Source organism: Anomaloglossus baeobatrachus, chromosome 11 (genome assembly GCF_048569485.1).
Source record: "Anomaloglossus baeobatrachus isolate aAnoBae1 chromosome 11, aAnoBae1.hap1, whole genome shotgun sequence".
Taxonomy (NCBI): domain Eukaryota; kingdom Metazoa; phylum Chordata; class Amphibia; order Anura; family Aromobatidae; genus Anomaloglossus; species Anomaloglossus baeobatrachus.
The window spans coordinates 55,347,732-55,372,021 of record NC_134363.1 but is presented as its reverse complement, the minus strand read 5'-3'; the positions used below and the strand labels follow the sequence as shown (position 1 = coordinate 55,372,021).

Sequence of the window (24,290 nt, the reverse complement as noted above, 5' to 3'; positions counted from 1 at the left end):
TGATATATGGCCCCATCTTCCTTCTAACATATCTTTTTAGCCATCTGGGTGTGGTCCTCAAAAATTACCCCACAGAAAGTTTTGAAGACCAGTCCTCTTTGACTAAGAAAACTAGATTTACATATAGGTGAAAAAGGTGTTATATCTCAGGAAAAGAGGTGCAGGAACAAAAGCATGCTTAAAAACATGGGGGATAGATATTAGTCGTTTAGGATAGTTCATTCCAGAACACTGGCGCAGCACGTGAGAACTCTTGGAGATGGTAGTGCGAAGTTCAGATTTTGGAGGATGTTAGTTTTTGATCAGTTGCAGAAATCAGGGCACAAGTAGGGTGATAGACAGAGAAGAGTGAGGACATGTAGGGTGATGAGGAACTGTGAAGAGATTTTGGATGAGAGAGATAAGTTTGCATTGTATTCTGTAACCATTAGGTAACCAGTGCAATGACTGGCACAAGGTGGAGGCATTAGTGAAATGGCTGGACAGAAATACGACCCTGGGTGCCACATTCAGGATGGCTTGGAGAGGAGAAAGTTTATTGGGAGGGAGATCAATCAGTAAAGAGTTGCAATAGTCCAGACGAGAATGAATAAATGCGACAGTAAGAGTTTTTGAAGTTTCAAAAGTGAGAAACTATCGGATTCTGGAGATGTTTTTAAGATGCTGGTTACATGAGCTAGCGAATATATTGCATATAGGGAATAAAGGAAAGTTCTGAGTCAAATATGATCCCAAGACAGCAAGTGTGGTGCTTGTAAGTTATGGTTGAATCACGAAAGGTAATTGATATATTGGGTATAAGTCAGTTAATAGAGGGGGAAACACAAAAAGTTCAGTTTTGGAGAAATTCAGTTTAAGATATAGGGAGGACATGGTGTTGGAGACAGCAGACAGACAATCTAGGGGTGATGTCAGGAGCAGAAGTTAATCATTGGGTGTCATCAGCATAGAGATGGTACTGGAAACCGAATCTGCTGATGGATTGTCCAATAAGGGTGGTGTATAGAGAGAAGAGGAGGAGGCCTAGGACTGACCCCTGAGGAACACTGACAGAGGAATAGGAGCCAGCAAAAGATACGGTCAGAGAGGTAGGAGGAGAACCAGGAGAGCGGTGTCCTTGATAGAGCGGAGCACAGTGAGGAAGAGCTGGTGATCCACTGTATCGAATGCAGCTGAGAGATCCAGGAGAATCAACAGCAACCATTAGATTTAGTGGTTAGTAGATCATTAGAGGCTTTAGTATTACCCTACTAACCTGCAGACATGCGGTTAACTGCATAGTATTAGTGTTATGAAGGTGCAGAAAATGTGGCACCAAGGAGAAAATGAACTTTGTTCCTCCAGGGAGCCACTAGCTTTCAGTAATACAGGTGTGCCGCTGCAGCTAAAATCACCACTAAGTACAGAGTGCCCAGTATCTGTAAGCACTCCCCAGCACTTTGACTGACAGCCGGTTCTGTACTGATGCACTATAGAGCCGGCTGTCAGTCAAAGTACTAGGGTTTTGCATAAAGCCGCCATTCACAGAATTGTGAGCGGTGACTGTAGCTGCAACAGCACACCTGTATTACTGAAAGTTGGCAGCTACTGGGAGGAATAAAGTTAATTTTCTCCCAGGAGCTGCACTTTCAGCACCTTCAGAATACTATTAACCTGCAGAATTACCCTATGTCTACAGGTTAATAGCGTTATCGAACCTGACCGGTTCCTTTTAAGCATGCCTGGCTCCCCTTACCAGCTTTTAATACCATTTGGTTCCAGGAACAGAAGCAAAACCTCAACATTAGTTGCGAATAACCGGACTATAACACTTACCCCTGCATTGGGGGGGAATGAGGTCTGTGATATACTGGGCACCCCCAGTTTATTTTGAATGGCCGTCGCAGATATAAGTTGTGCTGAAGACATCGCTGCCATACTCTGCAGAGCTTTATCTTTTGCTACCTGATCCTGCAACATGAGCACAAAAACAACATAAACCACCATGAACAAACTCTACATATCCAGTAGAGATCATTAAAAAAAATACAAATTAATGTTGAGGAAAAAAAAATATTTTCAAGGAGACGAAATAAATCTGTTCTCATTGAAGAAGCTGCATCATCCACGATGCACACAAAAGTCAACACATAAAAAAAAATAATAATAATTAAAATTAGATTAATTAAAAAAAAAATCCTTAAAAAATATTAGATTAAATTGTTGTCAGGATGGAAATATCAAAAATATTTGCTTTTTAGAATATGGAGTATTCAAGTAATTGAAAACTACTTTATACTGTCCATAGAGCACTTTTTTGGCAAATTTTAATTTTTATAATTTTTATAATAAACTTTAGCAAACTTTCTGAAGTCCTTTACCCTTGATCAGGTGATTTAGTAAAAAAAAAATGTGTATTTTAAGAAATATGTTCTTCTGGTTATTTACAACTTATTTCTTACTACTGCTTTTTCTTATACTAATGGCTTAGTTTTACGTCATTGAGTTGGAGGTTTCCTTCAGGCAGATGCTTGGAGGACTCATTTTTCAAGTTGACAAGGAGGAAGAACAGAATAAAAAAATCGCCACCTCATAACATATTTTGCTGCCTGTGAGATCAATCGAGGGTAAAACGATCAAAGTTCTAAGAAAGGAATTTATTTCTTATTGTTTAACATTAATGCAAAATATTCATTCATTTTGCATCCACATTGCGCGGCATGGAGAGCATGGAACACACAAGCGCAACAAAGAGATAAACCAAAAGATATCAATATACAAAAACATGCAACTTTCTAGAACAGCAACAAAATCATCCCAACATATAAAGCATAAAAGGGTCAATGATAGGAGAGCAAATCCAAAAATTACAAAACGAAAGGCTTCCAAGACATGTCATGGTCATACATAGTGGAAGAAGAACTAGTATGTGTGATGGTGGCACCATCTGTCAAACTCTCTAAAGGCCCTCCATACACATTAGATAACTGTTGGCTGAGAAAGTCCCCCCATAAATAGGCTCGGCTACTGTGTCTTCTATGGTAGAGCCATTGCCAGACACCTGACAGCGGTTTATCTCAGCACTGAACAAAAGGATCGTCCATTGGACATCCAACAGGTTGGATTCTTCTCTGGCCAACAACATCTGTTGGGAACCCCTATACAAATCACATAGCTGTTGGCTGAATGACTCCCCCTATATAAAGGAAGGTTAGGCCTGGCTGAGCACTCCCGTATATGATGTGATATAGCCATTGCCATACTCCTCTGACAGTTCGACGCTGAACAATTGGAAATCCAACAAGTTGGATCCTTCTCTTGCCAACAACATCTGCCAGGGACCCCTATACATATCACAAAGCTATTGGCTGAATGACTCCCCCTATATTCAGAAGGTTAGGCCTTGCCAAGCACTCCGTTGGCTGCTATGACAGAGCTGTTGCCATACTCCTCTGACAGCTCGATGTTCAACAAAAGGATCGTCCATTGGAAATCTAACAGGTTGGATTCTTCTCTCGCCAACAACATCTGTTGGGAACCCCTATACATATCACATAGCTATTGGCTGAATTACTTCCCCTGTATACAGAAAGGTTCGGATTGGCCAAGCACTCCTGTGCCTGCTATGATAGAGCCATTGCCATACTCCTATGACAGCTCAATGTTGAGCAAAAGGATCATCCATTGAAAATCCAACAGGTTGGATCCTTCTCTCGCCAACAACATCCATAGGGGACTCCTATACATATCACATAGCTGTTGGCTGAATGACTCCCTCTATATACAGGAAGGTTCGGATTGTCTGAGAACTCCTGTGTCTGCTAGGATAGAGCCGTTGACATACTCCTATGGCAGCTCGATGCTGAACAAATGGATCGTCCATTGGTAATCCAACAGGTTGGATCCTTCTCTCGCCAACAACATCTGTTGGGGACCCCTATACATATCACATAGCTGTTGGCTGAATGACTCGAAAGGTTTGGCTTGGCCTGAGCTTGGTATGATAGAGACCTTGCCAGACTTCTCTGACAGCTCGATGTTGAACAGAAGGTTCATCAATTGGAAATCCAATAGGCTGGATCCCTCTCTTAGGGAAAGTTGGGAGACTCCCATACACGTTAGACTGTTGGCCGATTCTACTGGTAAGGCTGATCCAGCCAAAATTAGTGATATGTGTATGGGAGCCTCTTGATTCTTTATAGACCATGTAATAATATGAAGTTTTCCACTTCTGTGTCCTCTGACATCACAAGCTTGTAAAGAAAATTGAATTAAAGTCTCTTTTCTATGGTGGAGAAGTTTCAACAGGGAGTGGCGCTGACCATGAGTGAGGATGCCAATAGCGGTCTTGTTGACCACACTGTAGTTTTTGATACCTCAGCATATCAATCCACTGACCTAATAAGGTTATGTATGATGTAAGCTGAAAGGGAATGTATCACCTATATTATTATATATTTATTCTAATTTATTTAAATGATTACTATTGATAGCCATCTTGCCTGATGTTCTGTTAAGATCAATTACAGCAGCCGCATAGATTATAAACAGCAATAATCTGGAGATTTTCAATGAAATCTATGAGACAGTGTTGTTGGCATGATCTGTCACCTGTGCAGAGGTCACTGTGCAGAGAAGAGGAGGAGTCGAGATATGACACAACCTATTGTGAATGGTAGACCCAATGTTGTCTACATAGGCATTAGCTTTCATGCCTGTGATGATAATGAGATGACTAATTTTGAAAATTGCAGGATTTCAGAATGTTTTTAGTATAAATAATGATATAGGGAATAGAAAAAAAAATATGTATTGATGTAAAAACTTAATTTAAACTTCATTTTTTGCTGACACGGACTCTAAAGGTGCCTAGAGTCATTGGATTATGGCGGCCTTTCAACAAGACTGACTCCTGGGGTTAGCCATCAGGTTCCCATATGAGATATAAATAATCCTGCCAATATCCATAGGTTTCAATGATTTAATGTTGTTTTTTTATATCATGATCTGTATTAAAAACACAAAAATAGTACATTTGTAATCTTGCACTTTTCATTCTAGGCTATTTTAATCCCCTACTTCCTGAAGAGTTATCAGAAGTCTCATTACCATCACAGACATGATTACAATGATAGTAATAATACAATAGCACATGATCCACCATTCGCAACGGATGAAATCACAGCTCGTCTGCTTCTCCTTCTTTCACGATGACCTTCTCACACACTCATTAGATGCTACAATACAAAAGACACAGTCTGTTCATTGATGCTAATGTACATGTGGATTTCCTGAAATAGGAAGTTAGAGTGAAAAAAAAAATGTGATTTCAAATTGTACAGATAACGGAAAAAAAAAAATCACAAATGTAAACAAAAAAATATATATTTATCACAAAAGCCTGGTCATTTTTTGATGACATTGTCCTCTTAAATGAGCATGAAAGTCCTATAGACATTGAATGGAAGGATTTTTGAGCATATGTGACCACAATTCAATGAAATTTTCTCTGGAATTGGGCTCATGATCCCATTTTAGAAATTGTGAGGGGGACCGCAATGGGATCCCCGGCCATGCCATCATCCATTTCTGTATGCATAGTTGGTAAATGTTGTGTGTGGTCAAAACTCTCAAGAGAGCTCATAACACAACTGGTGACAGCAATGGGATCCCCGGTCATCATCCATTTCTATATGGATAGGTGGTAAATGCTGTGTGTGGTCTAATCTCTCGAGGTAGCTCATAACATAACTTCCAAGTCTTCTCCTTAAAGAACACAAGACTCAGTGTAAGAAGTGATAATTGGAACAGATTTTGTCCTTCGCCCAAACATTTAGTATCTGGCACAAACTTGGGATTTAGTCAAAAGTTCAAACAAAAAGTCAAATCTCGTATTTTTTTCACATAAGACCATACACATGAAGTAGACTTTTTTTTAGCATTGACCAAATAAATGGGAAGATTAAGAGGTTATTACATGATAAAACACCAACTTACCATGTTCATAGCCTGGACACAAAGAGATTGTCATCCAGAGCGGAGAACAGGAAAGTTGCAATCCACAAGGAGGGATGAGGGGGCATTGGTTGGGATGGCATTGGTTGGAATGAAGAAGGGCAGGGGGCAAAAGGGAAGGAATATATACAGAAAAAGGAAAACAATAGGAAGAGGGAGGAAAGGTGAATCAAACAATTATACATGTGATTCAATGAACAACTGGATGGGTTACAATTGCCGAGAATGCATGATTATGTAGGGAAACAACAGGCAGCTATGAGGTGGTTAGAGATGTAAGAAAATAGGTTTATATATCTTATTGGTGGAAATGGGAATGCAGATGGAGTAAATGTTATGGATGGTTATGGATGGATCGCATTATCGGACACAAACAGGCAAAGTCAGCATTAATGCATGAGAGTGATGCAAACTGGCCGTTAACGAACAATGGAGTGATGTTCTCTGCTGCCACATAACCAATTCTGGATAATGCCAAGCAAAGCAAGACCGGGGTCTCAGATCAAAGCCCATAATGTAGCACAGACAAGCTTGTAAGACATTATATAGCGGGGCAAAATAAAGGGAACATTGACAAACCCAATGATGCTGTATTTACGGAACCTTTTCTAAAGAGATGATCATTTGCTGCTTTCATGATCATCTCAGGGCTACATGTTCTCAGTAACTAAACTCATTGGATTATTGCAACATTAATCAAGCATCTTTTGTCTTTCGAAATTAGGAAGTGGTGTGTCCTGACTCTTCATCGTGAAACACAGGCTTTTCCAACGTGGTCATGTCTGTGGACTCTGGCCGAACCGAGGTGATAGCTTCACATGCAAAGCCAGAGTACAGCTGAAGAGTAATACTGATAGTCACTCTTCGGCCTCACGGCACAGGGTATATTAGTGAAGTTTGGGTTCATATTTGCTCTAGTATTTTTTTATTTTTCTGTTCCAGGTATAGAATAAAAATAATAACAGAATTGCCGGATCCGTGAAGGACACCGACAATGCCTAACAGATCCAATAACTTATAATGGGATCCATCAGATTTCCATCATAGTGTCCATCATTTTATTGGAAAAATAAGCACAAATTTCAGGTAATTTTTCAGTTTTTAAGATGGAATCTGCAACTCAGGTTCCTAATAGAACCTTGAAGAAATTAGGAGTCCGTCCTAGTTTAAGTCAACCCAATGATGACACTGAATATCTTCAAACTTCTCAAAAATGAGCCTCTTATTATCATTTTATTTAGTCTACATTTTTTTTTCAACTTTTTTGATAGAATCTGTCAGAGACTAGAGTTGAGCAAGTACCTAACTATTCATACTCGCTATACTCATAACGAGTACTGTCTAATACTCGCATATTCGTTTTGAATAGCGTGTGCAATGCAAGTCAATGGGGAATACTCGAAATGTAACGAGTAACCCGAATTCCGCACTATTCGCTACTCACAGGAATAGTACAGCATTCGGGTTACTCATTACTTTGCACGTTTTTCCCGATTGACTTGCATTACACACGCTATTCGGAATGAATAAGCGAGTATTAGACAGTACCCGTTATGAGTATAGTGAGTACGAATAGTTAGGTACCCGCTCAACTCTAACTGAGACGTCTAAAGAGCCTCCAAGTAGATGTGAGTCTAATCTACTTAGATCAAAACAATATTGATATGTATATGGAATATCTTCACACTTCCGAAGAATGAGCCTCATTTCCCAACTTTTTAAAGCAGAGATTAACACTAGAACTACTGGACTCGTGACACCTATATAGAAATACATATTGCAAAGTAGTTAAAATGACTACCTCAGTAGTTCTAGTGTTAAACAAATAAGAGACTCCTCCAAAGAATTTTCATCATTAGATGAAAAACTTTTTATAAAGGTTTTCATTTTGTCAACCATAAAGGCCTCCATGCACAATAGATGGCTGTCGATCAAACTATGCTTTGGCCGTTCAATCGGCCAACGGCCATCTCGGCTGTCTATCTCATACACATGACTGAAAATTTCTGAGAAGATCTCAGGAAGCTGCTTATCTCCAGCACAACAAAGCGATCGGCAGTCTAAAATCGTACAAGCCTAATCAACATTTCCATCAACAATCAATTGGCCGATGCCCCCAGGCACATGAGAGTGTTAGTTGAACCCGTCAATATCAGAGGGTGCTGCCAACATTAGTCCAATGTCTATGGGGGATGAAAAAAATAGAAATGTTCTACCATGAAATAAAAAAAATCAGGATTTTTAAAACGGTTCACCAGTTTTGTTTTACAAGGTTGAAAAAATGAAGGAGCAAGACATCAGTGCGTTATTGCCATAAGACCATTTGTTTCCACCGGTGGTAATACAATGCAAGATTATACCAAATCAACGTGTTGTTTTGATCATTTCTTTCAACCTTGACCTAAAGCAGTATTTCTCAACTCCAGTCCTCAGGACCCACCAACAGATCATGTTTTTAGGTTTTCCTCAATGTTAGACAGGGTATTATTCCATCACCTGTGAAACATTAAGGAAAACCTGATGAGGAAAACCTGAAAACATGATCTATTGGTGGGTCTTGAGGACTGTAGTTGAGAAATCCGGACCAAAAGCCTATTTAGATAAGTCCAGGATTGTGTACAGCCAAGAATAATATTGTAATTATTTTATAGAAAACCTATAGTTACTGAAGCTTGTTAGATCGTCAGAATTTGAATTCTTGCCGAATTGGTAAGGATGGCAAAAGTTGGCTGACATTGACTATATTACATTAATATTTGGAACTAAGGAGATGATAATGATGTGGTTGGTCATGGTCTTCCAAAAGATAACGTAATTCATCCTTGGAAGGTTTGTATGAGGATATAAAGTTGGTTGAGCCAATTTTATCAAATCAAATGTAAGTAATTGGTCATTCGTTCTGCACATACTTCCTCAAAGAATCTCCGAAACTTTCGTAAAGGGCCCCCGTGATCCATTCATGCCAAATGGCAATAGCAAACATGCATGTGACCTGTCAACAGCATAAGCCAACTTATATATATATAAAGCGGGCAAGTCAGAGAGCCAGCCTTGGTGTCATGAAGCAGGCGGAAGCAAAGATGCTAAAGCCAGCAGATATGAGGAGCAGGTGCCTTACTTACCTTGAGCTTGGACTGGATCTCTCGCGACTTCCTTCGTGCTAGGACTTGTATGTGACTTGACACCTAAAATATATATACACAATAAGATTATAGAAAAAAAAGAATAAATAAAAAAAACACAAATTATTTGATTTATCATGGAAGACACCCTGATCAAGTCATCATTTACAGCCGGTATAAATGTGCACATCCCCCACTGTCCAGTAGGTGGTGCTGTAAGAACATAAATTGTATGTGGTCACTTTAAATACTTCGGTTGATTGTTGCTTGTCATGGATGCCTTGGGTTTAATTTTAGTTTTGTCATACGGCTGGATATAATTGTTGAACATTACTTTGATATCTGTGGATTTGGTTTCCACTTGACTTTTTATTAGACAATCAAGTCCATACAATAAGTCGTCAATACTCTTGAAGAACATTGAATTGGATGGTGATCTAGTGTTGTCCACCCTCCCCCCGGTAAATTCTTCCATAGAGTTGAGGTGAGACACATCGTATGACATGAATAATGATACATAGGGTATTACTCACTGGTGAGCACCTACAATGATTCACACCAATGAATAAGAACTTCCTACATGGTAGAATCTGAGCCAGAATGACCTACAATCCCACCAATGACAGACATGCCGACAGATGGATGTCAAGAGTGTGTCGTCACTCATCAACGGTGAGCTGACTGGAAGCCATTAGGAAAAATGATATAGAATGTACTCATGTCCCAGTAAGTTCATGTCCTTCCAGTTGGCCTAAAGGGTCTTTAGCACAGAGAAGTGACCTCTGCCCAATGCAAAGAGGGCAGCCCAGTGATAAAATTGGAGACGGAAAATAATCGCTTGCATCTTTTATGGGGATGCAAAGATTATCGTTTAAACCTATAAATTGGGATTTGTTGTAGATGATAAAGAAAAACATACGAAAGGTGGAAAAATAACAATCACATATGTGATCTCAGGGGATCTGGGTTCAGAAGATCACAGTGTATTGTTGATCGCAGATAATCTTTAGTGCCGATTGTCATTTACCCTGAGTTATAGCATATTTACCATCCATACTGAAGGGGTTAAGGCTCCTCTCTGTCCTGCAGTGATCTAACAGGTAGTTGTAATCTCAGATCTAGCAACTCCCTTCTGCTATAAACATTTGCTCCTCAATCTTCACTATGCTGGCTATAGCTCATACCTATGCTGTCCACTTTGAAGAAGCCGGTCCCTGGAGAAGCTGAGGTGTCGCTTCTTTTGCTGGAGAATCTGTGGAGTGTTATTTGTTGTGTCTTTCCCCACCTGTTTGTCTTCCCTTCTTCGTGTTGTCTTATTGCAGTGGCGAGACTGGAATCTCATTGGCCTTCACTTGTCAGGGTGAGTTCAGTGCCAGCGAGTGCCTAGGCACGTGATGGCGCACAGGGGAAGGACTTGTCTAGGGATGTTAGGGAGTGCAGGGATCAGCCTCAGTGCCTTCACCCGAGTGCCAGGGCCTTCCATTGTATTGCCACTTTGTTATTCCCTCTGTGTTGCGCCACTCGCCAGGAGTCCTCTCGCCTCTCGTACCTGGCATGATATTTGCAGTCACAGTTCAGGGCCAGCGAGGGCCTAGGCATGTGACAGCACACAAGGGAAGGATGTGTCTAGGGACGTTAGGGAGTGCAGGGATCAGTCTTAGTGCCCTCAGTGTCCTGATGCCAGGGCCTTCAATTGTATTGCTACCCTGGTGTTCCCTCTGTGTTGCGCCACTCGCCTGAAGTCCTCTCGTACCTGGTATGACATTTGCAGTCACATGGTGACACATGCATATTAAAATTTTGACGGCCAACCAATCGTTCAGCCCTCAGTCATCTCTCTTGGGTCGTCTAAGTGCTCCTTCTGCCAGACTCCTCAAAAGAACCCGAGGCTGAAATTCAACTAGCCGGATCCTTCTTGTCATGATTCTGATGAACAGAGTATTTTGTGCTGTTATGTTCTGTCTTGCTCTCCTGCAGAGCCAGTACTTGCTGTTCCTTCACACAGAGCCTTTTGCAGGTTGGAAGCTCTGCTGCTTGTCTTGAACACCTACGGATGGGTTGTCTCTCTGCTCTGGGTTCTAAGTACGTCGTTTCGGGTGTTTGAGCTGCTTCATTTGGGATCATGCTCGCCCAGAACGTCGTGTAGCGTTTAGTGATCTGATCTTGGCTCTCGACTCTGGACTGTTGTTGATTCTTCTATGCCTTTCTCCCTGTTTTTGTTGTTACCTCCTGGCTGATGACCTCGGACCTTCTCCTGACCACGTCCCCTATATCCTGTACGTACTCTCCTGGAATCCTGACTCTCTGCCTGTATCTTGACTTTTCTTTGTTTGTTGCTGGAGTGTTGTCGTTTCCTCCTCGCTTCTGACCTCGGCTAGTCTGACTACCTATCCATTCACTGCAGACGTGTGTCAAGCGCCACCTAGTGACGGATATCACATTTCTCGTGCTGGACAGGTTATAAGAATTGGGAGTTTCCCATACATATTAGGCCGGAGTCACACTTGCGCATATCTCGTGCGAGTCTCGCATCGTATCACCCGGCTCGGCCTGATACTCTCCGGACAGGAGCGTCTCAGCTGCATAGAAATACATGCAGGCGATCCACTCCTGTCAGGAGAGTGCGGCCGTGCCAGGAGATGCGATGTGAGACTCGCACGAGATACGCACAAGTGTGACTCCAGCCTTAGTTCGACAGTCGATACCCATTGATATTGGCTGGTTTGGACAACTTTTTTCTCATCTGTAGGGGGTCTTACTATTAAAAAACATAGTACTTCTAAGACCTGTGCACACAACAGCTTTTTCTGGGGGGATTTCCCTCCGAAAAACACCAGAAAATCCATTAACTAAATGCTTAAAAGAATGACATTCATATGGCAGATGGAAATGGGTTGTCTTATTGGGACAAGCCAAATAAATGAGGGAGAAAAGGTCTTTTAAACATGGAAACTGGGTTATGGTGATGAATTTTACCAATCTTTACTAACCTGTTTTCTTGTGCGCGTCTTTCCTGTTCGTAGTTTTATGTATCTGGCTATTAATTCATTTCGACCTGTGAAACATAGGAGGCACAATGAATAAATAAAAAAAAATGTAAAAAATTTACACTTAAAGATATTATACAAATGAAAACAAATTGAAATGTGAAATCCCTGCAAGAATCAATGACATAAAACCTCAGTGAAGCTAAGGTAGAGCGTGCTCTGGAACGGGCTAAGGCTGACAATCAGGTATTCCCAGGGGCAAGCTATGGGAGATTTTAGACTTATCAACCCCCCCCCCCCCTGCTGTATTAGGCTATGTTCACATGTCCAGTGATCATCCATTAGAACGGATCCAGCAATGGATAGCGCCGGCTGCACCTCCATGACTGAAAGCCCGAGGCTGCAGGGAAGAGTAAAGTTAATTTCCTCCCGGTAGCGGGGCTCTCAGTGCCAGTGCTAGGCAGCTTCAGAATACTTTTAACCTGCAAATTAACCCCATACCTGCAGATTAATAGTGTTTTTTTTACATAACAGGTTCCCTTTAAGAGAAAATCAAAGAGCTATTCCTTGTTAAATTAACTTTAAATTGACATTTAGGACAGTTATAATTTAGTCTGTACAGCAATTTTGGACTTACTGCCTTTTATCATCACAGTGGCTCAGTGGTTAGCACTGCTTCCCAGTTGCTGGGCAGCACAGTGGCTCACAGATTAGCAATGCTGCTCAGTTGCTGGGCAGCATGCTGACTCAGTGGTTGGCTCATAGTTTAGCACTGCTGCTCAGTTGCTGGGCAGCTTATGTCTCAATGGTTAACACTGCTGCTCGGTTGTTGGGCAGCATGGTCGCTCAGTGGTTATCACTGATGTTCAGTTGCTGGGCAGCATGGTGGCTCAGTTGTTTGCACAGCTGCTCAGTTGTTGGGCAGCACAGTTGCTCCTTGGTTAGTACTGTTGTTCAGTTTCTGGGCAGCATGGTGGCTCAGTGGTTAGCTCAGTTGATGAGCAGTATGGTGGCTCAGTGGTTTTCACTGCTGCTCAGTTGCTGGCCAGCTTATGTCTCAATGGATAACACTGCTGCTCGGTTGCTGGGCAGCATGGTGGCTCAGTGGTTTTCACTGATGTTCAGTTGCTGGGCAGCATGGTGGCTCAATGGTTTGCACAGCTGCTCAGTTGTTGGCAAGCACGGTTGCTCCTTGGTTAGTACTGTTTCTCAGTTGCTGGGCAGCATGGTGGCTCAGTGGTTAGCTCAGTTGATGGGCAACCCAGTGGCTCAGTGGTTAGCACTGTTACTTTACAGTGTTAAGATCCTGAGTTCAATTCCCACCATGGAAAACATCTGCAAGACATTTGTATGTTCTCCCCGGGTTTGGACAGTGATGATGTCTGTAAACTCCTGCAGAATATGATGGCGGAACTATAAATCAGTGCAAAATATGGGACTCGCTTTACTATGGAAATTAAGATGTGGTTGGAATACATTTATCCTACAATACTATTCCAAGACAAAATATTCAAGAATAAAGTTGTTAGAAAACTAATTATAAAAGTCAAACATTTTTGGATTTTTATCTACAATATCTTCCTTTACTTTGTAGATTGTGCCATTTTTATATCAAATTACATGGAAGAGAAGATGTTATTTATAGGATGAAGGCCGGAGAGTTATGTAATGAGTTTTCTTTTTTTCATGGGAGCGAAATATTAAGTGGGAAACCAGATCTTAAGAAGAAACGGTTGAGTGATCAGTCAACGGCTGAAGAACCTTTTTCCTCTATTTGTTAAGTTAATGCAGCAGCCACTTACTGCCCCATGGATACATTCAACCCTGGGGTCAGAGAGGAGGCTTGTTTTGGAAACACCTTCCCTCCCCAGCCTTGGGGGGAAGATAAGGGTTCCTGGGTCCTTATTATCTTTTCTTAGGTGGTAGGGAGGAGACATCTTGCTCATGGCTGTGGGCTATATGGGTGGAGGTGGCTGCACCTGCGGTGTCTTGCTGAAAGTAACGTGATGTGAGCTCTGACAATAGTAGAGATAATAAATCACCTAAAGCGTTTGTTTCCAAACAGGTAAAATTGAGTATATATAGGTTACTATATTCTCACATAAAGTAGAGCTCTCGGCTAACTCCAGCGGTTCCATAGAGAATGAATAGAGTGGAGGTGCACACATAAGGCCCCCATACACATTAGAACAGGGATGTAAAACTCAAGTACACAGAGAGCTTAAGGTAAAAAATTGGACAAAGTTGTGGGCCAACCTAGCCACAGGCCCCACATAGCCCTCCATACAGAATAATGGGCCCCACATAGCCCTCCATACAGAATAATGGGCCCCACATAGCCCTCCATGCAGAATAATGGGCCCCACATAGCCCTCCATGCAGAATAATGGGCCCCACATAGCCCTCCATGCAGAATAATGGGCCCCACATAGCCCTCCATACAGAATAATGGGCCCCACATAGTCCTCCATACAGAATAATGGGCCCCACATAGTCCTCCATACAGAATAATGGCCCCACATAGCCCTCCATACAGAATAATGGGCCCCACATAGCCCTCCATGCAGAATAATGGGCCCCACATAGCCCTCCATGCAGAATAATGGGCCCCACATAGCCCTCCATGCAGAATAATGGGCCCCACATAGCCCTCCATACAGAATAATGGGCCCCACATAGTCCTCCATACAGAATAATGGACCCCACATAGCCCTCCATACAGAATAATGGGCCCCACATAGCCCTCCATACAGAATAATGGGCCCCACATAGTCCTCCATACAGAATAATGGCCCCACATAGTCCTCCATACAGAATAATGGGCCCACATAGCCCTCCATACAGAATAATGGGCCCCACATAGTCCTCCATACAGAATAATGGCCCCACATAGTCCTCCATACAGAATAATGGGCCCCACATAGCCCTCCATACAGAATAATGGGCCCCACATAGTCCTCCATACAGAATAATGGACTCCACATATTCCTCCATACAGAATAATGGACTCCACATATTCCTCCATACAGAATAATGGGCCCCACATAGCCCTCCATACAGAATAATGGACCCACATAGTCCTCCATACAGAATAATGGACCCCACATAGCCCTCCATACAGAATAATGGACCCACATAGTCCTCCATACAGAATAATGGGCCCCACATAGCCCTCCATACAGAATAATGGACCCACATAGTCCTCCATACAGAATAATGGACCCACATAGTCCTCCATATACAATAATGGGCCCCACATAGCTCTCCATACAGAATAATGGACCCACATAGTCCTCCATATACAATAATGGGCCCCACATAGCCCTCCATACAGAATAATGGACCCACATAGTCCTCCATGCAGAATAATGGACCCCACATAGTCCTCCATACAGAATAATGGGCCCCACATATTCCTCCATACAGAATAATGGGCCCCACATAGCCCTCCATACAGAATAATGGACCCACATAGTCCTCCATGCAGAATAATGGACCCCACATAGCCCTCCATACAGAATAATGGGCCCCACATAGCCCTCCATACAGAATAATGGGCCCCACATAGTCCTCCATACAGAATAATGGACTCCACATATTCCTCCATACAGAATAATGGGCCCCACATAGCCCTCCATACAGAATAATGGGCCCCACATAGTCCTCCATACAGAATAATGGGCCCCACATAGTCCTCCATACAGAATAATGGCCCCACATAGCCCTCCATACAGAATAATGGGCCCCACATAGCCCTCCATGCAGAATAATGGGCCCCACATAGCCCTCCATACAGAATAATGGGCCCCACATAGTCCTCCATACAGAATAATGGGCCCCACATAGTCCTCCATACAGAATAATGGCCCCACATAGCCCTCCATACAGAATAATGGGCCCCACATAGCCCTCCATGCAGAATAATGGGCCCCACATAGCCCTCCATGCAGAATAATGGGCCCCACATAGCCCTCCATGCAGAATAATGGGCCCCACATAGCCCTCCATACAGAATAATGGGCCCCACATAGTCCTCCATACAGAATAATGGCCCCACATAGTCCTCCATACAGAATAATGGGCCCCACATAGCCCTCCATACAGAATAATGGGCCCCACATAGTCCTCCATACAGAATAATGGACTCCACATATTCCTCCATACAGAATAATGGACTCCACATATTCCTCCATACAGAATAATGGGCCCCACATAGCCCTCCATACAGAATAATGGACCCACATAGTCCTCCATACAGAATAATGGACCCCACATAGCCCTCCATACAGAATAATGGACCCACATAGTCCTCCATACAGAATAATGGGCCCCACATAGCCCTCCATACAGAATAATGGACCCACATAGTCCTCCATACAGAATAATGGACCCACATAGTCCTCCATATAGAATAATGGGCCCCACATAGCTCTCCATACAGAATAATGGACCCACATAGTCCTCCATACAGAATAATGGACCCACATAGTCCTCCATATACAATAATGGACCCACATAGTCCTCCATGCAGAATAATGGACCCCACATAGCCCTCCATACAGAATAATGGGCCCCACATAGCCCTCCATACAGAATAATGGACCCACATATTCCTCCATACAGAATAATGGGCCCCACATAGCCCTCCATACAGAATAATGGACCCACATAGTCCTCCATACAGAATAATGGACCCCACATAGTCCTCCATACAGAATAATGGGGCCCACATAGCCCTCCATACAGAATAATGGACCCACATAGTCCTCCATACAGAATAATGGACCCACATAGCCCTCCATACAGAATAATGGGCCCCACATAGCCCTCCATACAGAATAATGGACCCACATAGTCCTCCATACAGAATAATGGGACCCACATAGCCCTCCATACAGAATAATGGACCCACATAGTCCTCCATACAGAATAATGGACCCACATAGCCCTCCATACAGAATAATGGACCCACATAGTCCTCCATACAGAATAATGGGACCCACATAGCTCTCCATACAGAATAATGGACCCACATAGTCCTCCATACAGAATAATGGACCCACATAGTCCTCCATATACAATAATGGGCCCCACATAGTCCTCCATACAGAATAATGGACCCACATAGTCCTCCATACAGAATAATGGACCCACATAGCCCTCCATACAGAATAATGGACCCACATAGTCCTCCATACAGAATAATGGGCCCCACATAGCTCTCCATACAGAATAATGGACCCACATAGTCCTCCATACAGAATAATGGACCCACATAGTCCTCCATATACAATAATGGGCCCCACATAGCCCTCCATACAGAATAATGGACCCACATAGTCCTCCATGCAGAATAATGGACCCCACATAGTCCTCTATACAGAATAATGGGCCCCACATATTCCTCCATACAGAATAATGGGCCCCACATAGCCCTCCATACAGAATAATGGACCCACATAGCCCTCCATACAGAATAATGGACCCACATAGTCCTCCATGCAGAATAATGGACCCCACATAGTCCTCCATGCAGAATAATGGACCCCACATAGTCCTCCATACAGAATAATGGACCCTACATAGTCCTCCATGCAGAATAATGGACCCCACATAGTCCTCCATACAGAATAATGGACCCTACATAGTCCTCCATACAGAATAATGGACCCCACATAGCCCTCCATACAGAATAATGGACCCACATAGCCCTCCATACAGAATAATGGGTCACACATAGCCCTCCATGCAGAATAATGGACCCCACATAACCCTCCATACAGAATAAGGGACCCCACATAGCCCTTCATACAGAATAATGGTCCCCACATAGCCCTCCATACAGAATGATAGACCCCACATAGCCCTCCATACAGAATAATGGACCCACATAGTCCTCCATACAGAATAATGGACCCCACATAGCCCTCCATACAGAATAATGGACCCACATAGTCCTCCATACAGAATAATGGGCCCCACATAGCCCTCCATACAGAATAATGGACCCACATAGTCCTCCATACAGAATAATGGACCCACATAGTCCTCCATATACAATAATGGGCCCCACATAGCTCTCCATACAGAATAATGGACCCACATAGTCCTCCATACAGAATAATGGACCCACATAGTCCTCCATATACAATAATGGGCCCCACATAGCCCTCCATACAGAATAATGGACCCACATAGTCCTCCATGCAGAATAATGGACCCCACATAGTCCTCCATACAGAATAATGGGCCCCACATATTCCTCCATACAGAATAATGGGCCCCACATAGCCCTCCATACAGAATAATGGACCCACATAGTCCTCCATACAGAATGATAGACCCCACATAACCCTCCATACAGAATAAGGGACCCCACATAGCCCTTCATACAGAATAATGGTCCCCACATAGCCCTCCATACAGAATGATAGACCCCACATAGCCCTCCATACAGAATAATGGGCACACATAGCCCTCCATATGGGCCTCACACAGCCCTCCATACAGAATAATGGGCCCCACATAGCCCTCCATACAGAATAATGGGCCCCACATAGTCCTCCATACAGAATGATAGACCCCACATAGCCCTCCATACAGAATAATGGGCCCCACATAGCCCTCCATACAGAATAATGGGCCCCATATAGCCCTCCATACAGAATAATGGGCCCCACATAGTCCTCCATACAGAATAATGGGCCCCATATAGCCCTCCATACAGAATAATGGGCCCCACATAGTCCTCCATACAGAATAATGAGCCCCACATAGCCCTCCATACAGAATAATGTACCCCACATAACCCTCCATACAGAATAATGGGCCCCACATAGCCCTCCATACAGAATGATAGACCCCACATAGCCCTCCATACAGAATAATGGGCCCCACATAGCCCTCCATACAGAATGATAGACCCCACATAGCCCTCCATACAGAAAAATGTGCCCCACAAAGTTCTTCTGGCATCACGGGCCAAATAAAATCAGCCTGCGGACTGGATTTGGCCTGAGGGCCAGAGTTTGACATATATGTAGTGGATGAATGTTGAACGAACCAGCTGTTATCAACTGGTGTGGCCAATGGTCCAATGTGTATGACAATGACGGCAGACTGATGATCTGGGGAGATGTTGATCGCACATGTCCGATTTCGGTCTACCGATTGTATTGATTGCATATAGGAAACAGTAGTGCTCGGCTTAACAAGTGCTCCTCTCCTGTGAATGGAAGTGTTTCCCAAGATGGCTGTCGGTGTAACAATTGGACGAAGCATCATTCAGCCGACAGCCATGTAATGGGTACAATAGACAGGGCTTTCCGGAACCCCATTCTTGAGATCATTGGGGGTCCAACCGGTGGGATCAATAACTCATCCCATATCTTATCAATAGGCGATAATTAGTGCTTAGTACAAAGTTGAGTACTTTCGACACTTTAATTGATGCTGTACATTATGCTGCAGTGGAAAAGCAGGTTGAGGAATGAGAAATCCCATAGGAGGGCATTAAATCTACAATGTCCTCAGTTCTATTCACACTTTGTTTTGTGAACACATATGATATATGCAGCTAGAAAACCTCTTAGCGCATGGGCTAATTAAATAAATGAAAATTAAATGATATATGACACAATACTCACCACTGATAGAAGCAAGAAGTAATCTGCAGATACAGAATTACACTGACAAGCAAAAGGGTAACAAACAATGTTTTGAACTTTTGACTTTCAGGTTCCATATCTCACCATCCTCTACAGCTTTGAGCATGAGACGACCTTCATTTTATAGACAATCATCTTGGCTATCTCATACATAACTTTGGTTTGCAGCTATTTAGCATATAATTAGTTATGCAGATTCTTGTCATGTCATGACATTGTTACGGTTTTGCTTCTGGTGGTGGAAAAATCTTTTTCTTCCTGTATACTACAAATTACAACCTGTTCTCACATTCCCCAATAGCTCAGTGTATTATTAGGTTGATTCCCAAGCGAAAGGACTCTGGTTCGAATTGAGGATCAGCCATGAAGAAAATTTTCCAGGAAAAGAAGAACAGCATCACCCAGCTCATCAATAGCGGTCTCTCCACTAAGATAATTGCCAAGCTGCATCATGTGAGGCCATGACAGTTGAAAGAATATGAAATGAAGTCCATCCATCCACTCAAGAGCTAAGAGGTGACATCCAGGCAAATTATCAGAGTCAACAAGTCGGCTCATCACAAGGTCTATCAGTTCTGATGATAAACCCGGCTGTAGAGGGAGCTGGTATGCTTCATAATAGTGAGATCACAGACGTCCATGCCAGCACTGTGCGACACACGTTACACAAGTCTGGAATGGTGGCCAGAAAAAAGGTGAAAAAAGCTTCAACTTCAATATCGTCATAAGAAGCGCCGGCTCAAGTTTGCAAAGAAGTAGGAAAAGTGGACAGTAGAAGATCGGAAACGGGTAATTTGGATCGATAAGATGAAAGTCAATAGACGGCTCTGATGGGGCAAATGAGTCTAGAAGAAACAAGTTGAAGAGGCTAACAGAATGAGAAATTGAAGGAACTGTCAAGCTCGGTGGAGGAAGTCTGATGATATGGGGGTGGTTCACAACCAAAGGTGTTGGTTCCTTGACCAGAATCGATGGTGTTCTCAATGTTGAGCTATACGGTATGTGGGTATCCTACAACACAAGTTACTTCATACACTTGAGTACTATGGGTATGAAAAGGACGACATAGTTTTCCAACAGGAGAACGACCCGAAGCATACTTCAAGATTGGAAAATAAATGGTTCAATGACAATAAAGTAGAGGAGCTGAATTGTCCCCAGACCTCAGCCCAATCCAACACTTGTGGGTAGAGTTGAAGAAAAAGCTGAGCCGACCAGTATACACCAACATTGGGAACACGTAGAAGAGACCTGGGATCAGATTTCGGTAGAGACTTGCTTAAATCCGATCCAGAGCATGCTCAGAAGGATTCAGGTTCTGGATTAAAATTCAGATTTTTCCGAGCAAAACAGTACCAATGTAGTGACATGACAATAATCTGCATAACTAATCATATGCTAAATAGCTGCAAGTCAAATTTATGTATGAGATAGCCAAGATGGTAGTCTATAAAATTATGGTAGTCTCACTTTTGAAGTTGGTGAGATATGGAGACCGAAAGTCAAAAATCAAAACATTGTTACCCTTTTGCTTGTCAGTGTACATAAAACAATAGATTGCTTAAAATAAGATAAATTGGATAACATACACTTTAAGTTACAGTCCTCACATGCATATATACTGGTGGACAAATTATGGTTTAGCCGATCGTTCAGCTTGCAGCTATTTCACCTGACTCCCTCACACAAAAGAGCATTGACATAGCCTCTCTATGAAAGAACCATTGCCAGACATTTCTGGTGGTGACTTATCAGTAGGAGAACCAAAGCATTGTCAGTCCGAAATTGGTTATGTTGGATCCTTAACTCCCCAGACAATGTCAGGGCCTCCATATGTATTAGACTGTCAGACAAACCCATTAATATCAGCAGAGTTGGCCTACAATAGTCTAATGTGTATGGGGGCCCAAGCAGGGGCATAACTACATTAAGTGTATTGATTGCAATCACTCCCGAGCCCTGGAGCCTTGGAGGTCCAAAAAGTCTCTTTGGCCTATATGAAAAGACCAATGCTATTAAAGAACTTCAATAATTTGGATCATATTGGAGCTTTTGCATTGGGCCCATGAGTTTCAAGTTACGCCACTGGGTCCAAGAGTGCCAATACATATGGTCCAACAATCCAAGAATGCAAGGAATGCCACCCCAACATGGATAAAATGCTTTCTGGAGGGGCAACACATACGCTTAGGATTATGGTGCTCAGCTTCTTTCACAGACTATTAAATAGGGCAAGACGAAGAAAAAGTGAAAGCGACACTCACCAAAAATGAAAAACCTCTTTAATGTATCAAAGACATAAGGCTTAAAATGGGAGAAAACATAGTGCAGGATACCCACAGGGAATGGCTTATTCCCTAGAGCAGAGATGCACAACATTTTTTGGTCTAAACGCCAAGTTGTCATACTAAACCAATTCCAAGGGACTCAAAAGAATATAAAGGCATAAATACATCATCAGAACCACCATCAGTACATTAATACATCACCAGGACCAAGTTTTATGTATTTGAAGAGGATTAGGAGAGTTTCTGCTCCACAACAATTAATGTGAATACATGCTAACTTAAATTGTGCTTTTGGAGCAGAAGCTCACCAAATCCTCCTTATAAAACGACTGAAAACTAGAGATTTGAGATTAGGTTATAATATAGCCATGAAGCATGTTATGGATTACTACATGTGTAGAAGATCAGAAAAACTATCAGTACATGAGTGAGGTGCCAGAACCAGTGTCAGTACATGAATGCAGCATCAGAATCACTGTAAGTACATGAGTGTGGCACCAGAACCATCATCAGTACATATATACAGCAATAAGTATAGTGCAGCAATCAAAGGTCAGCCTCATACATGTAATACTTGAACCTACAATTCACAGTATGTCCTTAACAATGGTAAGGAGATACTAAGAGATGTCGCTACCAGCCATCATCAGACTGCGGACCATACAGGAACCACAGTACTGATGAGACGTAGTCAGTATCACAAATACAAAAAGGAGAGAGCGGCATCAGTAGGACAGGTCCGTGGACGGCAGCAAATCCTCTGATTGGCTGCTGGCTGTATGTTGTGCAGGCCTGCCCTAGAGCTTCATATGGCCTAAAACAATGGTCAGCTGAACCTGTTGGTATCAGCAGATTAGGCCAACGTTAGTCTAATGTGTATTGGAAGAAAGACAGTGGAACATGGCATTTTTGCAGCCTCCATATGCTATCTAGCGTGTATGGAAGTGTCCAGGGAATGTTGGATTCCATAGTGCCCAATACTTCATTTCCATAAGAGAATAGTCATCAGAGCAGACACATGCTCACTAGCTATCTTAGGGTACCGTCACACTAAGTGACGCAACCAGCGATCCCACCAGCAATCTGACCTGGCACGGATCGCTGGAGCGTCGCTACATGGTCGCTGGTGAACTGTCAAACAGGCAGATCTCTACAGCGATCAGAGATCAGCCACCAGCCCCCACTGACCTGTGTAACGACACTGTGCTTCGTAACCATGGTACACATCGGGTTACTAAGCAAAGCGCCTTGCTGGAATCCCCGATATCTACCTTGGTTACCAGCGTCCGCAGCTGTCAGAAGCCGGCTCCCTGCACATGTAACCATGGTACACATTGGGTTACTAAGAAAAACGCCTTGCTTGGATACCCGATATGTACCATAGTTACAGTTTACCGCAGGCTGCCAGAAGCCGGCTCCCTGCTCCCTGCACATTCAGATCGTTGGCTCCCGCTGTCAAACACAGCGATGTGTGCTTCACACCGGGAGAGCAACAAGCAAAAAATGAACCAGAGTAGTGTGCATCAGCGATCAGCGATTTCACAGCAGGGGCCAGGTCACTGCTTAGTGTCTCACACAGCGAGATCGCTAGTAAGATCGCTGTTGCGTCACAAAAACCGTGACTCAGCAGTGATGTCGCTTACTGTGACGTGGCCTTTAAGCTGGCCATATACATGAAATAGCTGTGTTTGGCTGACATTTATCTCTCCTAACAACCCATGTGTGGCACCCTGGACAAGCCAGGGGCCACAAAGAACAACACCCACAACACCCCACACCAGGGCCGGCGTCAGCACCCGGCAAACCCGGGCAAATGCCGGGGCCCTGGAGAGCCGGGGGGGCCCACTCGGCCTCGTCAGTTCTCCTGTCCCTTGGCCGGGGCCCACTCGCCTTTACAGTTCTGCGGTCCCCGGCCGAGTTCCGGGGACCGCAGTCCTCGGCAGCAATCTGCGGCGCCGTCACTTTAAGGCGCGCAGACATCCTCGTTTGAATTTCACCTGTGGGCGGAGCTACCGCCTTCTCAGTCCCACAGATGAAGGAGGCGAGCTTCTGTCCGGCGCTGTGTGGGCCCCCTCTCCACCGTGACCTAATCGGGTAAGTGCCCTCCCCGCCTCCCCATTATAGGCCCCGGTGAGCTGCTTCTACCCCCTGGATGTATGCCCTGGCCCCTGCCAATGCCCCCACCCGCCGATTCCGCGGGTGTGGGCCCCGCCGAGCCGCGGGTGCTGGCCC

The 24,290-nt window shown here is 43.5% G+C and overlaps 1 protein-coding gene across 4 annotated transcripts in view; it reads right to left on the bottom strand.

The window, feature by feature from the left end:
* Positions 1-24,290, bottom strand: part of TEAD2 (TEA domain transcription factor 2) — a 129,847-nt gene that overhangs the window by 18,400 nt on the left and 87,157 nt on the right. For 2 of the 4 annotated variants that reach the window (XM_075328783.1, XM_075328784.1), the window contains exons 3-6: positions 12,107-12,171; positions 9,117-9,179; positions 5,977-5,988; positions 1,816-1,950 (exon numbers count right to left, since the gene is read on the bottom strand). In XM_075328783.1, the coding sequence (XP_075184898.1) occupies positions 1,816-1,950; positions 5,977-5,988; positions 9,117-9,179; positions 12,107-12,171 (275 nt within the window). The remainder of the gene's footprint in view (positions 1-1,815; positions 1,951-5,976; positions 5,989-9,116; positions 9,180-12,106; positions 12,172-24,290) is intronic. The other 2 variants (XM_075328785.1, XM_075328786.1) reach the window with 2 other exon arrangements.